We start from the raw sequence: 27218 nt of genomic DNA, 5'->3' as shown, positions 1-27218 counted from the left end.
CTCTGTGCATGGTTTGTGGCTCTGATAACTCTTATGCACTGTGTCTTTTAAAGTTTTCAGACTTGGTTGTCTCTCTTTTTGATTTCACACATGGCTTTTATGTTTTATAGTAATTCTTAATCTCTAATTTCTGAGGCAGACATGAAATTTGAGTTCACAGTCCAGCAATTCCTCTGAAGGTGATAACTGATATTTTAAACCAACATGCCATTTTAAAATTATTAATTTGTTCACAATTATGAGTTGTATTTGCATCAGGATTGTTCTTTGTATCAGTCTTTTAAACGAGATGTCCACTTAGAATAGTGCATCAAGTTGCTGCCTTGGCATGCATTTAGTCTAATACACCCCTTAAAGCACACAGTGTCCGTTTCACTATTACTTTGAAAAAGTAATTTCAGTTTTTTGCTGCTTAAGGTTTCCTATCCATGAATCCATCAAAATGGTCTGGTGCAAATTGTAATTAAGCTGTAGCTTGATTAGCATTGCAATGATCCAACTAAAGAGTTAATGTCTATTTAACCAATTACTGAATTTTTAGCTCATTCAAAATCATTTGTCGGATTCAAGAAAATTGCAACGTGTAAAGTTAATTTTGATGTCTGTACATTTTATACTACTATTCCTTTTATTACAATGGAAATATGGAGTATTTGACTGATTTAACTAATTATTGGTTCTAAATTTTGAAGTTTCTTCTCAAGTGCATTTTTTTTTTAAAAAATGGGTTAAAAAATTTCTTTGTCCCCAAAGAAATTGAAAGAAGAGCTTGTGTAGCCCTTGTTGTCGACATTCTCTTTTCCCTTCCATACAAAGTGTATGCCATAGTACTTATGGAGCCTCTGCAGCCAATGCATCAGAAATTTAAGGCATTCATAAACCTTTGCTTTGTCAAGCTGGCATTTCAATACCAATCAGTTACAATTGTGAATGCTCAGTCTTGCTTCTGATGTCATAATTACACTACATAACCATGAATAGTTATGCTAAACTGATGTACTCTGATTATTCCTTCATATGTAAATTTAAACATTAAGATGTGAATTTCTCAGATGATATCAATGAAGAATATACATGGAAAATTGGATAATTTACAAAAAGCAGTGCAAAATAAGTAACCTCAGATATGGCAGCTGTGAATGAAAGGTTTGTTTATGTCAATTGCAGTTCCCAAGCCTATATGTTGTACAACAGTGATTTAATTTTCCAACTTTACATTAAGTTTTTATACACAATGCTAAGAAGAAAATGATTAATGATAAATTAGATTGGCATTATTATAAGTTTCCAACAATAAATTAATGGAGATGCACCTGACATTGATGGTTCAGAGAGTCGTCAGTCCTCGTCATGAAAATCATAATGTAACTGCCAGTTTTGTTGGAGGGAAAATATATGGTTATGATGAATTGAAAGTGTAATATACTAGTCTGCAAAACATATGGAACAAAGATCAACATGGAAATGATCACTTGATTTGCAATCTTTTTCTTTCAGGAAGCAGCTTGTTGGGCATTGTACAATCTACTTCTGTATCAGAATGATCTACATACAAAATTTGAAGATGAAGAAGCATGGTACTGACACTTAGCTTTTTTTTCAGATGTGCTTCAGTGTTTTTATAACTTTGAATATGTTTTGAAATGTGAGTTCTTATGTGTATAATTCTGATCAGAATTTGTGAAAGAAATATCTTATTGTACTGCAGCTATCCAGTTCACAGACTGGTGATGACAGCGATGTTATTACATTCCAATTCAAAGCAAGTATTTCAAGCAGCAGCAAATGCTCTGGCAACTTTGGTCAACAAAAGCGGTGAGTTAAAAATGAAGAAACATCCAAGAAAATAATATAGCAAGCAGTTTTTTTTCTAACAGTATTTTATTGAATTTTAATTAACAGTACAAATCAGAAGGCTTCTCTTGGCAAAAGGGATACATATCAACATTCTAGACCTTATGAAAAGACATTCAAACTCTTGTGATGTCCTGGAAAGTGCCTGCAAATTCCTGAATAAGTTATTTATTGGAAGGTAAATGTTTATCTTCGATTTTTTTTTATCCAGGTAGCAAAACCTTCTGTTAGAAGTTTTTGGAACTGTTGACCTTTTAGCACAAACTTACCTTGTAGTGTCCAGATATTGGGTTCACAAGGACATGGAGTTAGGCTTTACATCAGCCATGATCTCTAATAAACGGTGGAACAGGCTCAGGGGTGAATGGCTTACTCCTTTTCCTATGTTCCTATAAAACAGAAAATGCTGCAAATACTCGTTCAGCATCTCTGAACTAGAGTCAATGTTTAAAATTGATTACTTTTAATCAGGACCAGTATTACAAATGGTTATGTATTATAAAAGATTGTTATATTTTTGAGACTCTCTGCTTAATTTAGAATAAAATAAAGAACATGTGACTGTTCTATGTCTGTCTGACAATGGATCTGGATGAGAGCTATTGGAAGAATAAAGCAAAGCCCAAATTATTCTGCATGGACAGAAGGTGTAAGGTGTTCATTCTAGAAAATAATGGCAGCAACATCTACAGTTAAAGTGACCATACTATTTGTCTTCAAAGTCCCAGGAAAAGGTTGAGAATGTCAGGTTATAACAGTTACACTTAATACCAAATGGAATATATTTAGAGGCTAAATATTAGCCAATTACCATTTATATCTGGATATAAAGCCCATGTAATTCATGTTACCCTGGATATGTAGTTTATAGGAGAAGAGTTGTTAAGTTATCCCTGAAAATGCTGCCACACAGATCAGGACCCGAGAGAGGAAGCTGCTAGGGGTCTGAACGTTTCTATGGTTCTGTATTGCTCACAAGGCAAAGATTTTCACTTTGCCTCGGTACACGTGACAATAAATTCAACTCAATTTGCTGCACTGGAAGGTGGGTGGGAGCTCAAGCTGGATTGAAAATAGTAGATTCTAGAGGTTTGAAAAGACTGAAAAACTTGCTCAAAGTGTGCTTGAGGGGAAAAAAACATGAATGTGAAAGACAGTTCTGAGGTTAACACTTTCCAGAGTGAGAAACAAAGGAAATGAAAGTAAAAACATAGGAGCTGAGAATAACTTCAGACTAGGCCCAGAAAAATGAATTACTGCATAAGGGACAATATAAAGTACATCTATGAAGTGGATTTTTCAATTTGTTCAAAGTAAAAAGGAGGAACCTGACCTGTGCAATAGAATGAGTCACTCAGAGAAGGAAGTTATATTTGGTCATTGGTCAATTTTGCTTTCAATCTGTTAAAATTCTTAAAGCATATGCACCATCCATTTCACTATCACCTGGAAGTTTAGAATACTTTCTAAAAAAATCTTCAATCTCCACAGGGGTCATAACAAGTTTTTGAAATGTCATCAACCTACAAAGCAACTAGGAGTAGAAGTAGGCCCTTTGAGTCCGCCCGATTGTGGCTGATCATCCAACTCAGCACTCTGTTTTCATGTTTTCCCTATACCCTTTGATTCCTTTAACGATAAGTACTGTATATGACTCCCCCTTGAAAACTTTCAATGTTACGTCTCAACAGCTTTCTGTGGCAGAGAATTCCACAGGCTGACCATTCTTTGGGGAAGAAATTTTTCCTTATCTCAGTCCTAAATGGCCTACTGCATGTGTAGTGATCCTGGTTCTGGACTGTCCAGTCATCAGGAACCTCCCTTCATTTACCCTGTCTTGATCTGTTAGAATTTGATAGGGTTCTAGGAACTGTCTAAACTGTCTTTCTTTTAAACTCCAGTGAATATGATCCTTGCCAATCCAGACTCTCTTCAAATGTCATTCCTGTGATCCGAGGAATCAGTGCATTCTTTCCATAGCCAGGACATCCTTCCTCAGATAAAGAGACCAAAACTGTGCATGGTATTTTGTGTGGTTCACTGAAGCCCTGTGCAGGGACACCCAGGCCTTGTGCATCCCCCTTCCTCAATCTATCACCTATCTGATAATAATCAACATTCCTGTTTTTGCCATCAAAGAGGATAACCTCATATTTATCCACTTTACACTTCATTTGCCATGTGTTTGCTCACATTGAAGCATCCTTGCATCTTCCCAATAGCTCACCCAAATTTGTGCTGTCTGGGATGTTACATCTAGTTCCCTGATCTAAATAATTATATATCCTGTGAATAGCTAAGGTCCAAGTGCTGAACTCTGCAGTATCCCATTTGTCACTGCTTGCCCCATTTGGGAAAAATACCTATTTATTCCTACTTTGCATTTCCAGTCTCCCAGCAGTCTTTAATTGTTAACTGCTGATCTCTTAATAGATCCTGTCTGACCTGTTGAATACTTCCAGCATTTCTGGTTTTATTTCAGATTTCCAGTATCTGCTTTATTTTTCTTTTATTTGGTATTTTTTTTGTTTTCCCATTGTTCTCTAGATGAATAATTTAATCTCCAATTGCAACATTGCTGAAATTCAAAACAAAAGTATTATAAATGCAAGCCTACTTTCTACCATTCCAAGGTTCTGGGTAATTGTGCTTTATTATCATAGGTTCAGTTTTTCTCCTTATTTGAGATATTTGTGGCCAATGGAAAAGACCGGACAGAAACTTTGTGGTTTTATTTTTCTTACCCAAGTAGAAACTGTGCAATAATTAGGAGAGTAAGGTTCTTGTGTTTACTTTCTCAGTTTGTTGGTCACCGGATTATACCATTTCCCTTTTGGCATTACTAAGATCACAAATGCACTGGTGATGAAGTTCTCTTTTTGGTGCTGACTCTAAGCTGAATAAATATTTTACACTAATAAGTGATTATTGCACAAATGTAGTTCAGTTGCAAAAATATTGCAAAGCATGGTGTTTCAGGAACTCTTTGTGATAAGCTCTTAGTTATGGGGAGAAAACTAAAATAGTGTACATTTTTGTTACTGCTGTCCCAAGAATATTACTAATGCCATGGTGCGTTGTAGCATCCCTATTTCAGTTTGTCATATTTCACACCAGATCGTCACTTATTATGTGATATGCAGTAGAAAGTTATAGTTTTAGTTAACATTTCACTAATCATGTCGCTGACCTCAAGCAAAGAAGTAATCATCATTTTTATTTTTCTAACTATTCTGAGAGCTAGCCACTGGCATGCACCATCATACTTTGTTAAAGATGCAAAATAGTCATAGAGGAAAGAAAGTAATCACTTTATAAGACCTAAGACATAGGAGTGGAAGTAAGGCCATTCGGCCCATCGAGTCCACTCCGCCATTCAATCATGGCTGATGGGCATTTCAACTTTGTAAGAGCGCTACTGATTTTGGGGAAGGACCATGGATTTATAACTAGCTGTCAAATTGATGAATCAAACATTTTTTTCAGTCATCCTCTAATTACCTCCAGATCTATTTATAGCAATTAGACATTTTGCCCTTAAATATACATCACTCTTTCTGACTATTAGTATACTATTAGCAGAAGATCTGCTAATAAATATTTGCTGTGCTAACAGACATGGAATTTCAGAATTTTTAAAAATTTTGCATTTTGCAAATGTTTGCATTTGTTGGTAAGATCTAACTTGAAGTAGATTTAGGTTTTTTTTTGATGTTTTGCATATTGTGCTCAATTCCAATAACTCCTGGTTCGGTTGTAATTCATGTTCTTTTCAAAAGTGGTCTCTAAAATGTAACCTACAATACTACTTGTCCAACTTCTATTGGCAACTATGTGAATTTCTCATCTTTGCAAACCTGCTGCACTTGTGGTCTCTTTAAATTAAATTATGGTTTTAGACTGGAAGTAATAACCTGCACATTACATTGCATTCTCGCAACAGTAAATGAGTGAACGGTTATATTCAAATACAGAGGAACCTCGATTATCCGAAGGCCATGAGTAGGGAGTATTTCATCTGGTTAATCGAATGCTGGATAACATACTTTAACCATGCATTGGGACCTTGCAATCTTGTTCGGATAATCCAAAAATTCAGATAATCGAATGCTGGATAATTGAGGTTCCTCTGTAGTCTGTTTTGTTTCAAAGTTTATGTCAATTTATATCAGAAAAGGTTGACCTTTGATGCATTGAATTGTACAGTAGCATTATGAATATAGATCTGGTTTAGTTTCTTTTCTTGTAGACCTTTGAATGAAGTAAAATGAATTTTTCAAAAAACTCTAATTTGGTTTTATGCCATTATTTATTTTTGTGTCATTTCCTGTCTTTTCAGCAATCTGAGTTGGGATATCATGAAATTAACTTCATGTAGAATAATAGACACATTGAAGAATACTTTACATAACTCTTCTGTACAGCTTGAGGCCCTTCGGGTTATGTCACACCTTATTTGTCCTGGTAAGTGAGAAAAAAAACAGACGTGCTTTTTAATGTCAAAAATATTTATTTACTAACATTTTCTACACTAACTGACTTGCTAAAAAGTTATATTGATGGACACCTTTTTTTTAAGTATTGGGGAATTTTGCTGGAATTTTAATTCTTGCTGGAGATGTGAATCTGTGGACAACCTGGGATTTGCACAGCCCACATGTCATCAACTTGTGAAAGCCACCATAGGCAACTGAACTTTAAAGTCTCATCACTTCTTTGGCTCTCAGACACTTGAGCTCCTTATGATCTGATTTCAGCTTAATTATTTTTAATATGTAGTCATTTGATATTACAGAACTTATGTATTGCTGAAAGTAGGCATTTTTCTCAAAATATTTTGTCTTGTACTCATCAGAAGGATTTACAAGAATAGAAATGTGAAACCGAATAACATTTTTATATTGTCTGAACAGCACATGCTATTTGAGTGTCCAGTCAACTCTGCACAAGTTAATTGCCAAACAATTTAAATGTGAATCAAGCAGTTTTAAGTTTTGCTCTGAACCAGAAAATGGCTATTACTAGTTTGTTCTGTTGAAACAAGCATTATATGAACACAAGCTATTTCTGTCTGCAAAAGACAAGTCCATGTGAATTAGTATTTCTAACTTCAAGTGCATGCAAGTGAACCACTGTAAGACTCCAAATGACAATCCAAAATTAGATGTCAATGTAGTTCCTTGCATGCTTGGTATTATTTAGCAAATGTTGTCCAGTTGACTCCTAACTAATATTGGATGCTATTTTAGAGTTTTGCGAATATGAGGTGGTTGTACACAATAAGTGCCTGACTTATTGCGAACATCTGAAGGGTCATGTTTGTCATAGGAATGTAGGTTGCACACGTCAAGAGTCACACCGGCACTGAAATTCATGTGCTATATGACTCATTGAGTAAAAGGCACATGTCTTTTACTGGCAAACACCACTCATTCATAATGAAACAGCTCATTTCACCTTTTTCTTATATTTTTAGAAATCTTGCCTTTTGAGTATTATTTGTGGTAGACTGCATAGTTCTTAGGACTGAAAGTGGAGGCTTTAGATCTGTTTATGGTATGTGTGACATATAGTGAGCGATAGTTTGATATAGGTAGCCATTTTCTTGCAAGATGACACTGATGTAACCTATTTCAGCATGAAGTTTGTACAGTGAGCAAATGGCTTAGGTCATATTTAAGGTTACCAATGAGGCCAATCTTTTAGCATGTGAGCATTCTTGTTCTAGCTCTGGCAGGAGGTGAAATGAACTAAGGGTTTTCACATTTGAACAACAGTTAAAATTAGAGTTTCATGCTTCTGCTATGTGGTAACAACGCAAATGGTGTTTGCCACTAACCGGATGTTGCCTTTAAAACAAAACCACATCTGTTTTTCTCTTAAATATGGTGCTTGAACATATGATGTGTGGCAGAGATGTTTTGAATGGGGAAGCTCTTTGGATAGAAGGAAAAGCCAAAGGAAACCTTCCCATGTTTACGAGAGGGAGAGAGGAAAGAGAATGATAACAGAAGTGCAAAAATGGATCTGAGAGGCAACCATGCTGGTCATCAGGTCGTCCTTGGTTGCAGGGAAAAAGAAAGACATATCAGGCACTCTGGAGTGGAAGGTTACAACAGATCATAGAATCCCTACAGTGTGGAAGCAGGCCATTTAGACCAACAAATCCACACTGACCCTCGCAGAGTGTCCCACCCCGACTAATGCACATAACCTACATGTCCCTGAATGCTATGGGCAATTTAGCATAGCCAATTCACCAAACCTGCACATCTTTGGACTGTGGGAGGAAACCGGAGCACCCAGAGGAAACCCATACAAACATGGAGAAAGTCGCCCAAAGCTGGAATCGAACCCGGGTCCCTGGGGCTGTGAGGCTGCAGTGCTGACCACTGAGCCACCATAAAATCAATGACCTAGTGCTTTTTTGGAAACAGCTGGGAGAAAATATAGTCAAGGAAGCTTTGCGAGGCAATGGGCTTGGAGTGAATATTGACAGCCAGAAATTGAGTCATTGAGGTTGAGGAAAGGAAGAGTCAATTACAGGCCATGTTAAGGCAAAGGAAGTGTAGAAATTGGAAGTAAAACTTCTGACATTTTCCAGTTCAGTAAGTAATCTAGAAATGTGATATAGTAATCAATCACAGAAAAAATAGCTGAGGGACAGATCTTTGGTAAGTCCAGAACAAAGAATGTTCCAAATAGTTCCGAAAAGATATGTATAAATCAGACCCATAACGATTTTCATAGTTACGTTTTTTTGGAGAATGTGTGGAGTTAAATTAGAAGCTGTTAAGTGGGAGATAAGGTTGAGGTATAATAGGATTATAATGGATAGGATATGTTTGGGCTTCTATTTGAAGAAGAAACTAAAGCCCTTCAGCCCTCCTGGATTCTAAGTCTTTGATGAAAAGGAAAGAGTAAGGAAAGGAAACTAGAAGCTGTTAAAGTAATGCAGGATTAGAAGGGTATGAACAAGGAAAGACAAGTAGAGTAAAAATAGGAAGAAAAATATCTGGTTGTCCAACAGCAATCTGAAATTATGGTTTTACCAGGACAGTCTTGCTCTCGCTCTGATAGGAGGAGAAGTGAACTAAGAGTTTGGAGGTTGGGAGTGGGAGCTTGGTGATAAAATTTACAAAGGAGTTGATGTCAATGCCAATCTTGGAAATAATGGCTTGATGTTCAAAGGTGAGATACGGTAAGATAACGGGCAAGTATGAGAAAGTGTTAGAGAGTTGAGGCAATATTTTTTCTATTGATAATTTAACAATGCTGTTAGGTTGAAATGGGTCAGAAGCACACATTCTGACTGAAATTTGATGAGTCCAATGGGCCCAATGGTTACAGAACCATTGGAGACCCATGTCACTTTTTGGAAAGCCTAACACAGGCAATCATGCACTAAGCTGAATAATGACAGGCCTCCCATGCAATCAAGCCTCCAAGGGGGAGAACGTACTACCCAAGAATAGACAATTAGAGATAGGTTAGAATAAATGAGGGTACTTGAGAAATTTACGGTGGCTCATGACATACTGACAGTCTTCAGTGGAAAGAGTAAGAGACAAGAGGATCATAGGACTCTGCGTTTCCTTTTTGGGAATTGCCTAAATACAGCGAACACAAGGCAAAGACCTGGGGAACCTCAGACTGTAACATTGTAATATCTTATAAGTAGTGCTATTTCTGGCTGTCAAGGATAAGTAACACATGGAGTGCTGAATATAGATGAGGGCCTTTAGTTTATGTTAACATTTCATTAAACAATAAACCTGTGATAAATTCCCATAACAGCATTGTTTTTAACGATATTGTATAACTTAAATATGCTGAGCATGTTGTGATTTTTCTCGGTCTGACCTACAGTTAATCTCAAAGGTTTTTAAAGGTTATTCAATGGCGTACTCTGCTGTCTTGCAAGATTTGACATACGTGCTTGAAAGATACTTTAAATCCAGAATGATAAGCCATTTCAAATTGGCAACTCACAATAAATTAACAAACTTTCAAGATTAAGAAAATTGAAGTTATGGTATATTGTAATTGTGGTCAGCATTAGGTTATTAACTTATAATAAGCATTTTAAAAATGTTATTATCTTTCCATGGTCGTGCGATTCAGAAAAATAGTGATCTTAATTTTTAATTCAAAGATGGTCAAATAAAGCATTTTGTGCAATGGCTAATAAATTGACACTGTTGAGGTATCAACACCAATAGAAGACTTGACAATGCTATTAGTAACAATGAGTGGTGTGCAGACAACAAATGTTTAAAGTAGAAAAGCCACCAATCTATTTTTTTCTTTCCCTGTACTTACAGGACTCTCTCTTAATTTGATAAAAGCATGTCATTTCAATTTGGCAGTGCAATAAATTGTAATATTTGAAAAATTTTGACAAATAGAGAAACTGACCTTTAAAGAAACTTCAAAGGATCAGCTTGCATCAGTTGAGAATGCCAGCAAATTAATGGACGTGGTTTTGAATCATGGTCACAGCGCCTTGTATGAATCAGATTCTCTGTTCAGGCTATTTTCTGGCCTGGATTTGCATAATTTTGTGCTGCTGCCACTTCAATGCAATAAACAAATGACTTACATTGTTTACTACTGTTAACAGAATATATTATTTTTTTTCTGCAAAACTTCCTAAACAAACTAAAACTTTTTCGCCTGAATGAACTCAAGTCATGCTCATAGAAAATGAAGGAGAAATATGGAGAACATTGCAAACAAGATCTATTTGGCTAAGTGAAGGAGATTTTTGTGCAAGAAAATGCAGAAGAAAAAGGTAGTTGTGTTAGGTTGGTGCAGCAGAACTGAAGTAGGAATTTAAGGTGGTCGAATTATTCTGAAGAATGCACCCAAATGGCAAATGTTATATGGGATTTACTAGTTTTGAAATATAATAGTTGGGACCAAAGCTGTAAAATTCAAAACTTGAATAGTCCAGGAGAGAGAGCCAGGATCATCCTTAGTAATCATGGAATATTTATGCAATGTTTTCAGCAGAATGTTAAAGTATGTGAGATCATTATCGTAAATAATGACATGGCTGTATGAGGAGTAATTTTGATAGGGCAACTGCTTTTACCCTGCTTTTTTTTTTAAAGTTGTTGTCACTCTTCCTGATGTGTGCATATATAGTTGTTTATTACCATGTGTCCAATGTCAATCATACAGAGGACATGCTGGATGCGGAGGAAGATACAGATAAGTTAGAAGCAATAAAGAAAGCAATTGGAAAGCAGTGTTTGTCTGATGGTTTTCATGGATTAGTCCTTGAAGCTTTGAATAAGGTAAGACCAAAGTGGTCCACTTTTTCCATTTGCTGTTACTTTTTTTTGTCCAAATTCTGCCCCTATATCTTGTAGTCTAAAGGTAAGGAACCTGCAATTTATAATAAAAACACAGCTTTGAACAAATGATGTGGGGGTACCACTGTTGGACTGGGGTGGACAAAGTTAAAAATCACACAACACCAGATTATAGTCCAACACATTTATTTGGAAGTACTAACTTTCGGAGTGATGCTCCTTCATCAGGTAGCAGTGGAGCAGGATGATACGTCACAGAATTTATAGCAAAAGAACACAGGGAACATTCCTCGTCACAATGGACGTTTTGGCACTCTACACCAGCATATCCCATGGTGATGGCATTGCTGCAACAGCTTCAGTACTTCATACCAACAGCTACCAATCTCTGAGCACCTTCCTACAACTCATCCACTTCATCCATGACCACAACGTTTTCACCTTTGACAACTTGTTCTTCATCCAGGCTCACAGAACATTCATGGGGACCAAATTTGCACCCCAATATGCCAACATTTTCATGCACAAGTTCAAACAAGACTTATTTGCCCCACAGAACCTCCAGCCAGTACTATACACCAGATACATTGACAACATTTCTTCCTCTGGACCCGTGGCGAGGAGTCACTGAAAAACAACTACACAGTGGCATCAACAAATTTCATCCCACCATCAGACTTATCATGGACTATTCTTCAGTATCAGTCTCATTCTTGGACACACGCATCTCCAACAAGGACAGTACCTCACTCTACTGCAAGCCCATGGATACTCTCATGATGCTGCACTTCTCTAGCTTCCAACCTAAGCATATTAAAACAACCATCCCCTATCGACAAGCCCAATGCATACAGAGGATCTGTTCACATGAGGAGGAATGCCATGGACACTTGATGGTGCTGAAGGACACCCTCATAAGAACTGGGTACGATGCTCAACTCATCGATTGCCAGTTCTGACATGCCACAGTGAGAAACTGTAATGACTTCCCTGGGAGACAGACACGGAATGCAACTGATAGGGTACCCTTCATTGTCCAGTACTTCCTGGGAGTGGAGAAATTACACCATGTTCTTCATAGCCTGCAAAACCTTATCGATGAGGATGAGCACCTTGCCAAGAACTTCCCTATGCCTCCACTTCTTGCCTTTAAACAATCACCAAACCTTAAACAGACCATTGTTCACAGCAAACCGCCCAGCCTTCAGGACAACATCGACCGTAACACAGTACAACCCTATCATGGCAACCACTGCAAGATGTGTCAGTGTTGACAAGCATGCGTGCAGCACACACAACCCACACACACACGCTGTCTCTCTCACACTCTCTCTCTCATACTCTCTCTCTCACACACTCTCTCTCACACTCTCTCTCACTCTCACATTCTCCTCTCTCACACTCTCCTCTCTCACACTCTCTCTCTCATGCATGCACTCTCACTCTCTCCCCCTCTCTTCCCCCCCGTCCTCCCTCTCCTCCTCTCACATTCACGCGCTCATTCATGCGCTCTCACACTCTCACTCCCTCTGACACTCACTCGAACTCGCACTCACTCACTCACACACTCATTCATTTACACTCTCACACTCACCCACTTTCACACTCAGATCCTCTCTCATGCACATGCTTTCTCTCAGACACGCGCACATACACCTCCTGATTCACACCCACGCATACACCCTCTCATAGGTTTATACTCTGTCACACTCACGTACACATTCTACCATGCATGCACATATGCAAACACACTGTCTCATGCACTCACATGCGCGCTCTCGCTCTCTCTCTTGCTCTCGTGCTCTCTCTCGCTCTTGCTCTTGCACTCTCTGTCGTTCTCACTGTCTCTGACGCTCGCATTCTCATGTTCGCATTCGCTCTTTCTCTTGCTCACTCTCACACGCTCTCTTGCACTTTTTCTCTTGCTCTCTCTGCCTCGCACTCGCTGTCTGTCTCGCACTGTCAGTCTCTCTCTCTTACACATGCACACACACATATATATAAGTCTGTGGGGTGAATTTCCATTTGCAGAATTGTAATTGCAAATTTCAGAGAGCACCTGTGGGACACCGGGACCAACAAACCCAATCACTTCAACTCCCCCTCCCACTCCGCCAAGGACATGCAGGTCCTTGGTCTCCTCCATCACCAGACCATAGCAACATGATGGCTGGAGGAAGAGCGCCTCATCTTCCACCTAGGAACCCTCCAACCACAAAGGATGAACCTAGATTTCTCCAGTTTCCTCATTTCCCCTCCCCCCACCTTGTCTCAGTTAAATCCCTTGAACTCAGCACTGCCTTCCTAACCTGCAATCTTCTTCCTGACCTCTCTGACCCCACCCTCACTCCGGCCTATCACCCTCACATTGACCTCCTTCTACCTATCGTATTTCCAATGCCCCTCCCCCAAGTCCGTCCTCCCTACCTTTTATCTTAGCCTGCTGGACACACTTTCCTCATTCCTGAAGAAGGGCTCATGCCCGAAACGTCGATTCTCCTGCTCTTTGAATGCTGCCTGACCTGCTGCACTTTTCCAGCAACACATTTTCAGTGCTAATTGCAAATATATTCTATTTTGTTCAAGAAGTGCACAATCTGCAGGCGACCAATGCAGGCAATCAATCCATGTAACATTTATAAATTCCTACTTTGGAAATAGAACCAGTCCGACTCAAGATTGGGGTACAGACAGACACTAACCTCACACCCTTAATGCATTGTCTGAGCTGAGATGTCACCTTTTTCTAAATAAAACTTTGTTATCTTGAGAATGTGACTTGAACCAAGACCTGCAACTCATTCTAAAAGATGAAAGACTTGACACAATATATTGAACAAGCCTAGATTGCTATCAGTTGCATGACACTGTGATCTTTTGCGATAAATTCTGTGTCTTATGATCCTGCTCCACAGCTACCTGATGAAGGATCAGTGCTCCAAAAGTAGTGCTTTCAAATAAACCTGTTGGACTATAATCTGGTGTTGTGTGATTTTTAACTTTGAACAAATGAGGAAGCCTTTGGGGAAAAAAAAGGTATGGACTTTGAAAAAGCAGCCTTCTTTGAGAATTAATTTTTGACAGAGAGAGAAAAAAAAATTGTAAGCCCAAGATGAAAATCAAACTTAAAAGAAACAAATGCAAATTTAGAACTTTAAAATTTTATGTAAATAACTCATCTTTTTTGATTTGTAGAAGGTTTATACTATTGTTCACCAAACTATTAATTAATTCTGATTAAACTTTGACCTAAAACATTATACTATCCACCAGTTTCAGCTGCTAACCTGTCTTGTATTTATTATCTATTGTTCCATATTTTTGTAATTTTTGTGTACTTCTCTGCCTAAATAAATTCATTTTGAATTGTACAGTTTGCAAATGAGATTTCCTTCCCCCTTGAACATTTTGACATCCAAAGATAACACTCATGAAAATAGCAAGAAAAAATGGCCATTTCTTCATCATTTACTTGCTAAATTTAACATTTGACTAGGTCTTGGAACATTGATGTTATCACATATTATGATCCATATACTTGATCTGGTATGGAGCTGACCTGGATAACCAACCTTGTCAGTGACCAAAATTGCCAAGAGCTTTTATTGGATACAGCATTTATAATTTTATAAGTCTTAAATTGGTAAAACATTTAATTTGAAGGCTGCTTATTAGCAGCACTAATTTGAATATTTTATTGTATCATTATGGTGATAATCTTCCAAGAATCCTAAGATTCTGGAAAAGTCCCAGAGCACTGGAAAATTGCCAATGTAACACCTTCATTTAAAAAGGGAAGGAGACAAACAATAGATAACTTTGACCACTTAGTTCATTGTCTGTTCTAGGGAAAATATTAGTACTTATTATAATAAATGGGGTTATAGAGCATTTAGAAATAATTAATATGATCAAGTAGAGCCAGCATGGCTTCTCTGTGGGGAAGTTATACCTAGCAAGTTTATTAGAATTCTTTGAGGAGTTAACAAACCTGACAGATAGAGAAGCAGTGGATCTAGTGTGGTTGGATCTTTCAGAAAGCATTGATAGGATATCATGCATTAGACTACCTAATAAGACAAGGTCCCATTATATTGGGGATATTAAGTTATTATGGACAGAGGATTGTCTAACAGAACACAGAATTAGACTCATGGGTGTGTTTTCAGTATGGCAATCTCTAATTAGTGGAGTGCCACAGGGGTCAGTGCTGGGGCCACTAGCATTTACAACATGTATTAATAACATGAATGAGTAAAGTGAATGGAATATAACCAAGTTTGCAGATAATACAAAAATGTTTGAAAAGACAGATATCAAGGATGACAGATTCAGCAGATGGATACAGGTCGATCAAGTAGGTGGACAGAATCTTGGCGGATGTAATGTAATGCAAGAAATCAAGAATTCATGCACTTGAACAGGAAGAATAGAGGAACTGAATATTATTTAAATGGAGAAAGACTGCAGAAAGCTATGGAACATAGCTATGGATTTGGGAAACTTTGTGTAGTAATCACAAATATCTAGCATGCAAGTTCAGTGGGTGACAAGAAGGCAAATGGAAAAGTTCGCCTTTATTTCAAAGGAAATGAAGTATAAAATCAAGGAAGTTTTGCCAAATCTATACAAGGTACTAGTCAGACCACAACTGAGGTACAGTGAACATTTTACATCCTCTTGTCTAAGGAAAGATGTACTGACTTTGCAGGTAGTCCAGAGAAGGTTCATAGAGCTGATGCCAAGTACTGAGGGACTGTACCCATTGGAATTTAGAAGATTGAGAAGCGACCTTATTGAAACATACAAGATTCTTAGGAAACTAAACAGGGTAGGAGCAGACAAGTTTCTTCTTTTGTGGGAAACTGTAGGACCAGGGGAATAATCTTAGAATAAGGACTCGCACATCTAAAAAGGAGGAGGAATTACTTCCCTGAGACGGTAGTGATTCTGTAAAATTCTTTACTACAGAGAGCTGTCGAGGCTTGACCATTCAGTATATTCAGTTCTCGTTTCTCCACTATTCACAAAATCTGTCCCGAAATGTTTTATAATATTGGTGGTCAATAATGAAATATTATTGCTTAGCAGTTTGACTGGAGTTAGGGACTGGAGGGGAGATTTAAAAAGTGATCAGAGCTAGCGTGCGCAATTGGAGGTGGATACAAGATATAGAAATGGTGGTCTGAAATCTTTGTGTGTGTTCCTGTACTGAGAGAGATGATAATATATGTGTGGCCACTTAAACAATAGTTGTTTTTGTTTTAGACATGTGTGGTATTAGAGTAAAATTAATACAAAACTACTTTGTGGCAGATTTGTGTTGAATACTAGTTTCATTCATGCAACTCTTTCATTCTTAGATATTTTGATGCCAATCATTGTTATTATACTTATTTCCAGTATATTGAAAATCCAGCTATCCAACAATGTGGCCTCCAATTACTGTGCACTATTGCTGATTCTTCGGGTACATTAGAACTGATGAAAGAAGGAGCTTTAGACACTGTAATCCATACTTTACAAATGTACCCTTCCATGCAAGGTAGGAAAAAGCAATGGCCTTATCAACTTTTTTCATAACCTTTTTAAAAATACTGCAAGATTTTCTTTTCATTAACATGTTGTGATTATTAAAAAAAGTTTATTTTATCAGAAAAGAAAATTTGCATTGCCATAAACATATTGACACTTTCTTGGTAAATAACGTTTTCATGAGTCTCAAGTGAAGCTAAGTAAGGAAGCATGGGAGCTCTGTTTGACAGTCTCGTCCTTGCTCTTCCTCCTCAAGGAAAGGAGAGAAAGCAACAAGTGTTATTGTTAAATACATGAGTTTGGATTTGCAGTGTAGGGCCAAGCTTGCAGTGGGGGAAAGATATATTCTTTTCAACATACAGTTGAGAATCTTCTATGTATGTGAAATATATCATGGAAATGAACATTTTTGTTGTTAGCCTTCTACGATAGAGTAAAGCTCCTTATCGCCTGAGGATAACTGAGCATCCCAAAATTAGAATTTTTGCAAGTTTGCATTTTTACATTCTTTAGGTGTGATGATGGAGAGAAGTACAAGTAGAGTTGAAAAGGGTGGTATTGGATAAACACAGAATGTCAGGCAGCATTTGAAGAGCAGGAGTGTCAAAGTTTTGGGCATAAGCCCTTCATCAGCAATGTGGAGGGGAAAGGGTGATCAGAAATAAAGGTTGGGGATGGAGCTGGAGGGGGTGGGGGGGAAGATAGATGGGAAGGCAATAGATGAATGCAGATGAGGGTAATTGTGATTGGTTGGTTGGTTGGGGGGGGCGGAATGGAGCGGACAGGTAGGAAGGAAGATGGATAGGTAGGACAGATAGTACAGAGCGCTTTTCTTGATCTGTGGATGCTTCAATGAACTTCACTCCAAATGAGTGAGTTTATTTTAACTGTAGCCATTGTTAGACTGTCTGAAGTTGCAGCAGCTATGTACACACAGCAATCTCCTATGTGCAGCAAATGAAATAAAAGATGATGCTATTTGTTAGCAAGAACAAAAAGAGAAACTATCATGCTCTTTTTTGACTACTACCAAGGAATCTCGCAACAAAATGACCGAGGATCATTTTGTGCAGCATTCCTGAGGGAAGGCTGAATATACAGTCTTCTGTTTAGGCAAAATCTGAGCTAAAGTAGGAATTCTGTGCATCAGCTCATGGGATTGCAGTACTTAACACAGCTCACAATTTATTTGTATTTGCTTTTGGGATGTGAACAACACTAACAAAGCTATTTTTATTGCTCATCCCTATTTGCCTTGATAAAGTGGTAGTGGGCCTTTTCCTTGAACTATGGCATTCCTTGAGCTATTGTTGCAAGACAGGCAATTCCATAACTTTACCTTGTGGAATGAGAATATGGTAAATAATACACGCTCAGATCTGGGCATTGTATGACTTAGATGTGACAGTGTAACTATGATCATCCTGCTCTGAAACTTTATGGAGATTGTGAAGCTGAATGCTACTGTATAGATGTGTTGGAGAAGAATGGTAAGTTAATGGTTCAACCATTCTAATATGACGTGCATTGATAACTGAAGACCGTTGATGTTGCTGTTGTCTGCATTTGTAGTTGCTCCAATATGCCAACAGAGTTGAATATAAGAAGTAACTATTGCATAATTATTCATTTCCCATACGAATGGACCATCTAATGTGTTTGTCCCTGTTTTGTTTCAGAAATTCAGTATCTGTGCCTGAAACTCGTGACGATACTTGTTCCAAAGAATTATTTAAGTCATACATTCTTGACTTTGGTGGCAAAGCTTTTATTAGAAACAGTACGCAGATATGCAGACAAAGTAGAAGTGCAAATGCAGGTCAGTTGTTATTCAAGTGTAATTGCATAGAAGCTTAAAGAAAGATGAGTGTCACTTTTGGATTTTTAGATATGAATGCATGCTTTTTTGTTTGGGTGCTTACTTCAGGCATATTTCTAGTTTTGGTTAAAATTGAGTATGATGATGAAGGTGAGTTAATGGTTGATAGGTTAAGTTTTAATGGTCCAGCCTTCTGAGATACAGAAATCTACTTAGCACCCTTTGGAACTCTGATGGGGACACACCTACTGTATTTGGAATTGAAAGTTGTGATGGGCTGACTGAAGCTGCCCAGGAGGCTGACTGAATCTTTCTTTGCACTGATATCAAAGCAGAGACTTATGACTGATTCCAGGTAAGTCTTACCTTACAAATGTTAACTTCAGTAATCTCAGGAATAACTCCATGATTAGTTAACATAACTGAGCTGAGCTTGGAACCCAACCTGATTAACTGCTGACCCAACTGCATCCCACTACTGACCCAAATCAACTATAACCACTGACTTGACCTGACTATACCTGATCTGAATCTGGTATAACTTTTGTGAAAAGCCATTGTACCTGAACTAACCTGACCCTCATCCTCCCCCCAACTGACTACTGCTCCCCGACTTGACCATAACTGTCAGAACAATCCCCCTTGACCCAACTATCCCCTCGACCCAAATTGAACTGATTACCCTTGTTCTGATCTGACCCAACTACAGCAATTACGTGAATCCAAATCTTCTATTCAGTTTCTGTGAAATAAGGCAGTCTATGATGAGTACTTGGCAGTGCCTGAAAGAAAAGTTTCAAAGTATGCAAACAAAAGTTGAAAGAGTTGTGCAAATATTGGTGAAAACTGAAGATATTCAATTTAAGCGTTCAAAAGATGTGTTGTTCCTTCTTCTGGATTATGCTGTCATTCACAGATAGTGAGCAATGTAAGCTGTGTTTGGTGCTAAAACTGTGTTGGATCCACTTTTAGAAGTGAGCACTGCCGTTGAAGCGCTCATTGGAAACCTGATATTTACAATGGTAGTCTATTTGCTTGTAATTTTTAGATCAGATTAGATCACTTACAGTGTGGAAACAGGCCCTTCGGCCCAACAAGTCCACACCGACCCGCCGAAGCACAACCCACCCATACCCCTACATATACCCCTTACCTAACACTGCGGGCAATTTTAGCATGGCCAATTCACCTGGCCTGCACATCTTTGGACTGTGAGAGGAAACCGGAGCACCAGGAGGAAACCCACACAGACATGGGGAGAACGTGCAAACTCCACACAGTCAGTCGCCTGAGTCGGGAATTGAACCCAGGTCTCAGGCGCTGTGAGGCAGCAGTGCTAACCACTGTGCCACCGTGCCGCCCACTATTCTGAATGTGATCTTGAATTCATCTCTGCTGTGTGTCTTTCTGCCGATTAAAAAAGAGCGTAAGTTAATTTTTGAAAGGTTTTAACCTATTTTTATTTTGAAGTCAGATCTCCACCAATAATAAAATACAAATGAGCAGAGAAAAGAAGTGCTAAATCTTTAAGAGACAGGTTGGGCCTCAACTGGGGTTTCTGTTCGACTCTTGAAGAATACCAATTTTGTAGACAGTGCATAAAATGATACCAGGAATGAGGACCATCTATTATTTGGAAAAACTGAGGTTGTTGTCCTCCTTAGAAGCAGAGAGGTTTAAGAGGAGATTTGATAGTGGTGTTTAAAATCATCAACAATTTTGTTAGAGTAAATAAGGAGAAACTGTTTGCAGTATCAAAATTATCAGGTGATTGGTAAAAGAACTAAGTTGTGGCCTTTTCTTGAAAGGGTTGTAGAAATCTATTCATTTGTGAATTTTTTCAAAAGAAATTGGACAAATATTTGAAAGGAAAACGTTTGTAGGACTTTGGGGAAAGAGCAAGAAAGTGGGATTAATTGGCAATGGATTTAGGCAATAAATATTACCCGAATCATGTTTCAAGTTAATGAATGGCTGAGACTGTAGTGGTTGTAACGAGATCAGCAAGTTGGACTTCATAGAAATATGTCTTCCCTGATTTGGACTGTTAATCTGTTTAATCTGTCTGACAAATAAAGGGGGGAGTGTCAGAGGTACTGCCATTCTGATAGCCAACTTTGAATGAGGCAGTACTAAAGACCAGGGTTGTTAATGTGTAAATAAAAGGTGAATTGGTGATGGGATACCGGCCTTTGGAGTTATTTAAGTGATGATGAGAGCGGGATATGATTGTGCAGAAACTCACTTGCCACAGTTGTCTTTGAGTTGGGATAAACATTTCTTGCTTCATGCCTTTGTCATGGGGAGCAAGAACTCCAACAGGGCCATCCAGGGGTTTCTGAAATGAAGACTCTGGAGAGATGTTGGGTCTGGTAGTCAGGTGATGCAGACATAGCTGCATTAATGGGGCATGCCCAGAGTACCAACGAGGACAAAAACTACTGTCAGCAACTTCCCCACACCCAAGGGAATGTTCAGGTAAACCTTAGACTCGGCTGCATGTCAACTATGAGGTCCTTTCATGAGTTCAATGTCCTTAGTCATTGTAGATTCCCATTCAAAGTGGTTGGATGTGCATAGGGTCCATTCATCAAACAAGAGTATGACGGAGGAAAATTGTGTGCACCTTTTTCAATACACAGACTCCTGGAAGTGTTGGTCACAGATAATGAGCCATCGTTTACCAGCAGGGAATTTGGGTGTTTTCTAAAGTCAAATAGGATTCAACATATAAGGACAGCTCCATACCAATCATCATCCAATGTCCTGGAAGAAAGAGTAGTACAAACATTGAAGGCTGACTTGAAAAAACCGCCTACAACCTCACTAGAAAACAAGCTGTCATGATTCTTAGTTGATAATAGGGCATCCCACAAGCAACTACAGGGATAGCACTGGCAGAGTTGCTAGCGTGTAGAAAACTCCACACAGGATTAAGTCTGGTCTTCCTGGACCTGGGTTGGGCATCAGGAATACCAATGCCAGACATAAGACTCCATCAAATGAAACTCCTAGAGTCATAGAGTTATACATTATGGAAACAGACCCTTCGGTCCAACTCATTCATGTGGACAAGATATCCTAAAAAATTTTTGTTTCACAACATTTGGCCCATATCCCTCTAAATACTTTCTATTAATGTACCAATTATACCGACCTCCACACTTCCTCTGGCAGCTCATTCCGTACATGCACCACACTCTGTGAAAACGTTGTCCCTCACATCTCTTTTAAATCTTGCCTCTCTCACCTAACCCTGTGCCCTCTCGTTTTGGACTCCCCTACCCTGGGAAAAAGACCTTGGCTATTCATCTTGTCCATACCTCTCATAATTTTATAAACCTCTATAAATCACCCCACAGTCTTCTCACCAGGGGAAAAAAAAGCACCAGCTTATTCCACCTCTCCCTATAGCTGAAGCCCTGTAACATTCTTATAAAACTTTTCTGTACCCTTTCAAGTTTCACAATGTCTTTCCTGTTGCAGGGAAACTATAATTGAATGCAGTATTGCAAACATGGCCTCACCAATGTCCTGTACAATCAACTTTGTATTCAGTGCACTGACCAATGAAGGCAAGTGTGCCAAATACCTTCTTCAGCACTCTGCCTACCTGCGACTCCACTTTCGAGGAACTATGCATCTTCACCTCTAGGTCTCCTTGTTCGGCAACAATCCTCAGGGCTCTACCCAGGCCTCTACTGGAGAAGTTCTGCTCTGATTTGCCTTTCTAAAATGCAACACCTCACATTTATCTAAACTAAACTCCACTCCATGGCCTATTGGCCCATCTGATCAAGGCCCGTTGTGCTTTGAGATAACCTTCTTCACTGTCCATTGCACTACCTATTTTAGTTTCAGCTGCAAATGTACGAACCATATCTCCTGAGAAAGTTTAATGCAGGGTATGAAGTTTGGGGTAATATTCATGGAAATGACCCTATGTGAGTCAGAGGTATGGTCGACGCAATGTCCGGACCAGTGACGTAGCAAATTCAGGTAGTATAATGGTCCTAAATAAGCAGGTGGAAGATACGAAAGCTGCAAATTTACAAATAGTGCAAGAGCAAAATATGCTCTGCTTCTTAGAACTATTAGAAAGGCCATTGGAACCAGTTGAGATATAATGGAGGAAGCTGCCATGACAGCTTTGCTTCTGGAAGAAGTGAGTGAAATTCTACTGAGGTGCTTCTAGTGTAAGTGGCAAGCTCCCATGCATTACAAGCCACCTGTATTGGACACTGAGGCAGAGGAACTTGGCCCAATGCTAAAACACAACTGGAGGCTCTCTAAGAAAAAGGACCAGCCTACATCCTCAAAATCAGAGGATTAGATGTAGTGATTGTAGCAAGATCAGCTAGCTGGACCTAAGAGAATATGAGTTTTCTGAATGGTACTGTTAATCTAGTCAAATCAGGAAGCACTGGCTGACTGATTAAAAAAAAAATGGTAACTGACCTTGAATGAGGCAGTACTAAAGTCAAGGACTGTTCATGTGTAAATAAAGGGTGACTTGGTGTCAGGATATTGGCCTCTGTGCAGTTATTTCAGAGACCACACTTTTTGTTGAACAATCTGAAAATGCTTTGTCATTTATACCTTTGTGTGTGCGCAATGCAAAAATGACAGATGGTTGTTGATTAACACTGAAATGTTATAGAGTCAAACAGTGCAGAAATAGACCCTTTGGTCCAACCAGTCCCTGCTGACCATAATCCCAAACTAAACTAGTCCCACTTGCCTGTGCTTGGCCCATATCCCTCCAAACATTTCTTATTCATGTATTAATCTAAATGTCTTTTAAATGTTGTTACTGTACCTGCATCCTCCACTTCCTGTGACAGTTTTTTGCACACATGAACACACTTTTTAAAAAAAAGTTGCCTCTCATGAGTCTTTTAAAACTACTTCCTGTAGCCTTAAATATATGGCCCCTATTCTTGAAACCCCCCACCCTGGGGAAAAGATACCTGTCATTCATTTTATCTTTACCCCTCGTTATTTTATAAATTTCTAAAAGTTCACCTCTCAACCTTTTATGCTCCAGTGAAAAAGTCCCAGCCTATATAGCCTCTCCTTATAACTCAAACCTTCTATGCTTGGCAGCATCCTGCTAAGTCTCTTCTGAACCCTATCCAGCTTAATATTAGTCTCCCTGTAACAGGGTGACCAGAACTGGACATAGTACTCCAGACGAGCCCTCACTATCATCTTTTTCTTCCTCAGTATAATACCCTCATTGCAATATTCAAAGGTCTGAGCAACGAAGGCAAGTGTGCTAAATGCCTTCTTAACCACCTTATCAAATATGATGCAAACGTCAAAGAATTATGTACCTGAACCCTTAGGTCTCCCTGTTCTATAACATGGCCCGATGCCCTACTTTTAATTGTAAAAGTCTTGTTTTGTCTGTTTTTCCAAAATATAGTATCTCACATTTATTCAAATTAAACTCTGTTGCCACTCTTCAGCCAATTGAACCAATTGATCAAGATCTCTTAGATAACCTTCTTCACTGTCCACTATACCACCAATCTTGGTATCATCCATTAGCTTACTAACCATGCTTCCTATTTCTCGTCTACACCATTTATAGAATTAAAAATAAGAGTGGACCCAGCACTAATCTCTGTTGGACACTGCTGGTCTCAGGTCTCCACTCCGAAAAACAGCCCTCTACCATCACTCTCTGTCTCATGTCATTAAGCCAATTTTGTGTTCATTTGGCAAGTTCACCCTGAATCCCATGTGATCTACCTTTACTAATTAGTCTATCATGTGGAACCTTATCGAAAGCTTTACTAAAATCCAAATAAACAATGTCTACCATTCTGCCCTCATCAATTTTCTTGGTTACTTCCTCAAGAAACTCAGTTGAGTTTGAGACGCACTATTTTCCACACACAAAACCATGCTGGCTATCAGTTCATTCCTCACCTCTCCAAATGCATATAAACCATATTCCAGGATCGCCTTCCAACAACTTACCCACCACTGAATTCAGACTCTCAGGTTTATAGTTCCCAGACTTCTCCCTACATCCGTTCATGAACAAAGGCACAACATTAGCCACTTTACAGTAATCACTGTATGGGTCCTGCAACTCATCCCTAACCTCTCATAACATCCTGGATACACTGTCAGGTCCTGAGATGTATCCACAATCTTTGTTTTCTAAGACTTCCAGCACTTCCTCTTCTGTCATGTGAACTATTTTCAAAATATCAGTAGTTATTTTCCTGAGTTCTCTAGCCTCCATTTCTTTCTCCACAGTGAAATTATCTTGTGGCAAAACATTGCATGTTGCCTTAAAACCGTGTTCATGGTATTCAGCCATTAACGCAACTTCAGAACATATAAAGTTTTTTTTTGAAAGGTCAGGGAAGTTTGGTTAAACATGCTAACTCAGCTCTGATCGTCACCTGTGCTACTCATATATATATTAATCAAAATTGTGATTTTTCAACAAGTGCATTACCGCAGACACCTTGACAAATGCAGTAAATGTAACTTGCTCAGAAATATCTCCGCCGAAGATTTCAAGACAACATAATTAAGATTAGATTTTTAAAATAATTTGGAATACAGTTGAAATGTTTACTGAATTGTGATTTAACAACCATATTTTGTTTTTAGGGTTTCCAAGCAATCTTGATGTATTTTGAAACCATACCATCTGCGTTTGTAATTTTCTTCAAGGAGGGGATTGACAGATTTATTTTTCGTCAGATGGCAGAACACAGAAATAAGCAGGTTATATTACATTTCCTTCTGGCTTTCAAGAGAAAATTTTGAGAAGCATTATTTTTGAGATGGTTTTAGCAATTATCTTTACATTACTTCTTTGAAATGATTAGCTACAGAATCTCCTCTGCAAGTGCTTGTACAAGTTGGCCATTGATCGTGGAATAAGAAATCAGATGCTTGAGAATGCTTGCTCTGAAAATAATGTCGTAATGGCAGAATATTTAATCCTCTTGGCGGCTGATGTCAATCACAAGTCTAAAAATGAATCACTGATTTACCAGGTGAATATAATTTTGTTCAAATGTAACTCAATTCCATGACCAAGAATCAGCTTTTGGCAATTTCCAATATTGTCAGTAGTGTGATTGTGGCTTAAGTTCTGAAATACAGACATAAGTGGGGAATTTGACTTCCTTCTCAAAATGGAAATTGTTTGTGCATAATTTTTTTTTGTAGATATTTTTATTGAAATTTAACATTTTTGCAAATTTACAAAAATAAACAAAACTCTCAAATACAAACATTGATGTACAATTAAATCATATATACAATAGTCATAATTTAACAAAGAAAAGAGAAAGAAAGAAAACAAAAAAAGAAAAAAAAAGAAACGAAAAACGAAAGAAAAAAAAACTCAACTTTCTACTAATCTAACCTATAACTAACCAGAGTGTATACCTAAGTCTCTTACATGCTCGGAATGTATAAACATCAAATATAATAAAACCCGTATTGGCGCAGGATTCCTCTCCCAAGGGGCCCCGGAGCAGCCCGGTCTGAAATCTTCACTAAATAAAAGCCCTTGTTAGGATAGCCGAAATATCTGCATTTATATAATTCAAAAAGGGCTGCCATATTTTATAAAATAATTCAGTCTTTCGGTGCACCATATTTGTGAGGAAGTCAAGGGGGATATATTCCATAATTAATCTGTGCCAATTTGAAAGTCCAGGGGGGCCCTCAGCCACCCAGTTCACCAAAATATTTTTCCTTGCACAGAAAGAGAGAATAGAAAATAGTCTCTTCCCATGCATATCCAGAGATGAGAGGTTCAAAAAGCCCAAAAGGAGAGATACAGGGTCCACCCTAATTTCCGTTCCTAAAATTTCTGTCAGGGTATTTGCCACTTTAGTCCAGTATCTGGGATTTTCTGACAAGTCCACAGACAATGTACAAGAGTACCCACCTCTATTTTGCATTTAGGACACATTGGAGATGCTCCTGCCTTAAATTTTGCCAGTCGAGCCGGAGCTATATGGGCCCTATGAAGTAGTTTGTGCATAATTTTATCTCTTAAAAAATGGATGAGTTTGAACTGAATGGGAAGTTAAAATGGTAAAAATTTGAGATCTAAATCCAATCTGCCTCAATTATTGACCATTTTGGTTTTAATGGTGATTAATCTCCTTTTGGTAGACAATTCAATGTTTGAAATCTTTTTAAGGAAATTGGATACCTCTGGTTTAATGCCTTTTGTTTCTATTTCCAACTTCTGATAGCTAGAATTCCCTGGGTTTTGGTGAACCTAACAGGAAAAAAGGTTTAGAAGTGTTAAAGTTTAGTGCCTGTATAGCATTGCCATGGGTCATAAGGAACAAAAGTCTTTTCTCCAGGTCCAACAAGGTACTGTGTAAACCTACCTTCAATCACTTGCCTCAATGTCGACCCTACTGCCTTATCCAATCAGTTTGCTGTTGCCAGTTGTCATTATTATGAAGGTCCAATCTAAAGCACCAACAGTGACATCAATCCAGATCTGATTTTGGGAATCTCTAAATTGTAAGAGTTAAACTTACAGCAAAAGTATTGTAAGAAAGCATTTTTCCACTAGTTCTTCACTGTCTAAGGCAATCCTGGCTAACATAGGTGACTGTGGACTTCCAAACATTCCAATTCTAGCAACAGGAGATGACCTTGTTAAGCCACTCTTCAATATTGTCTCT

General features: G+C 38.4%; 1 protein-coding gene across 1 annotated transcript in view; it reads left to right on the top strand.

Annotated features, from left to right (window-relative positions):
• lrrk2 (leucine-rich repeat kinase 2) overlaps nt 1-27218 on the top strand; it is a 140690-nt gene that overhangs the window by 24394 nt on the left and 89078 nt on the right. The window contains exons 7-15 of the mRNA XM_060842940.1: nt 1498-1577; nt 1709-1815; nt 1903-2032; nt 6194-6318; nt 11041-11156; nt 16578-16719; nt 18389-18528; nt 25165-25281; nt 25386-25556. Of these exons, the coding sequence (XP_060698923.1) occupies nt 1498-1577; nt 1709-1815; nt 1903-2032; nt 6194-6318; nt 11041-11156; nt 16578-16719; nt 18389-18528; nt 25165-25281; nt 25386-25556 (1128 nt within the window). The remainder of the gene's footprint in view (nt 1-1497; nt 1578-1708; nt 1816-1902; nt 2033-6193; nt 6319-11040; nt 11157-16577; nt 16720-18388; nt 18529-25164; nt 25282-25385; nt 25557-27218) is intronic.

The sequence above is a fragment of the Hemiscyllium ocellatum genome, chromosome 23, assembly GCF_020745735.1.
Source record: "Hemiscyllium ocellatum isolate sHemOce1 chromosome 23, sHemOce1.pat.X.cur, whole genome shotgun sequence".
NCBI classification, from domain to species: domain Eukaryota; kingdom Metazoa; phylum Chordata; class Chondrichthyes; order Orectolobiformes; family Hemiscylliidae; genus Hemiscyllium; species Hemiscyllium ocellatum.
Note: the sequence above shows the minus strand (reverse complement) of the source record. Positions and strands in the feature narration are given on the sequence as shown.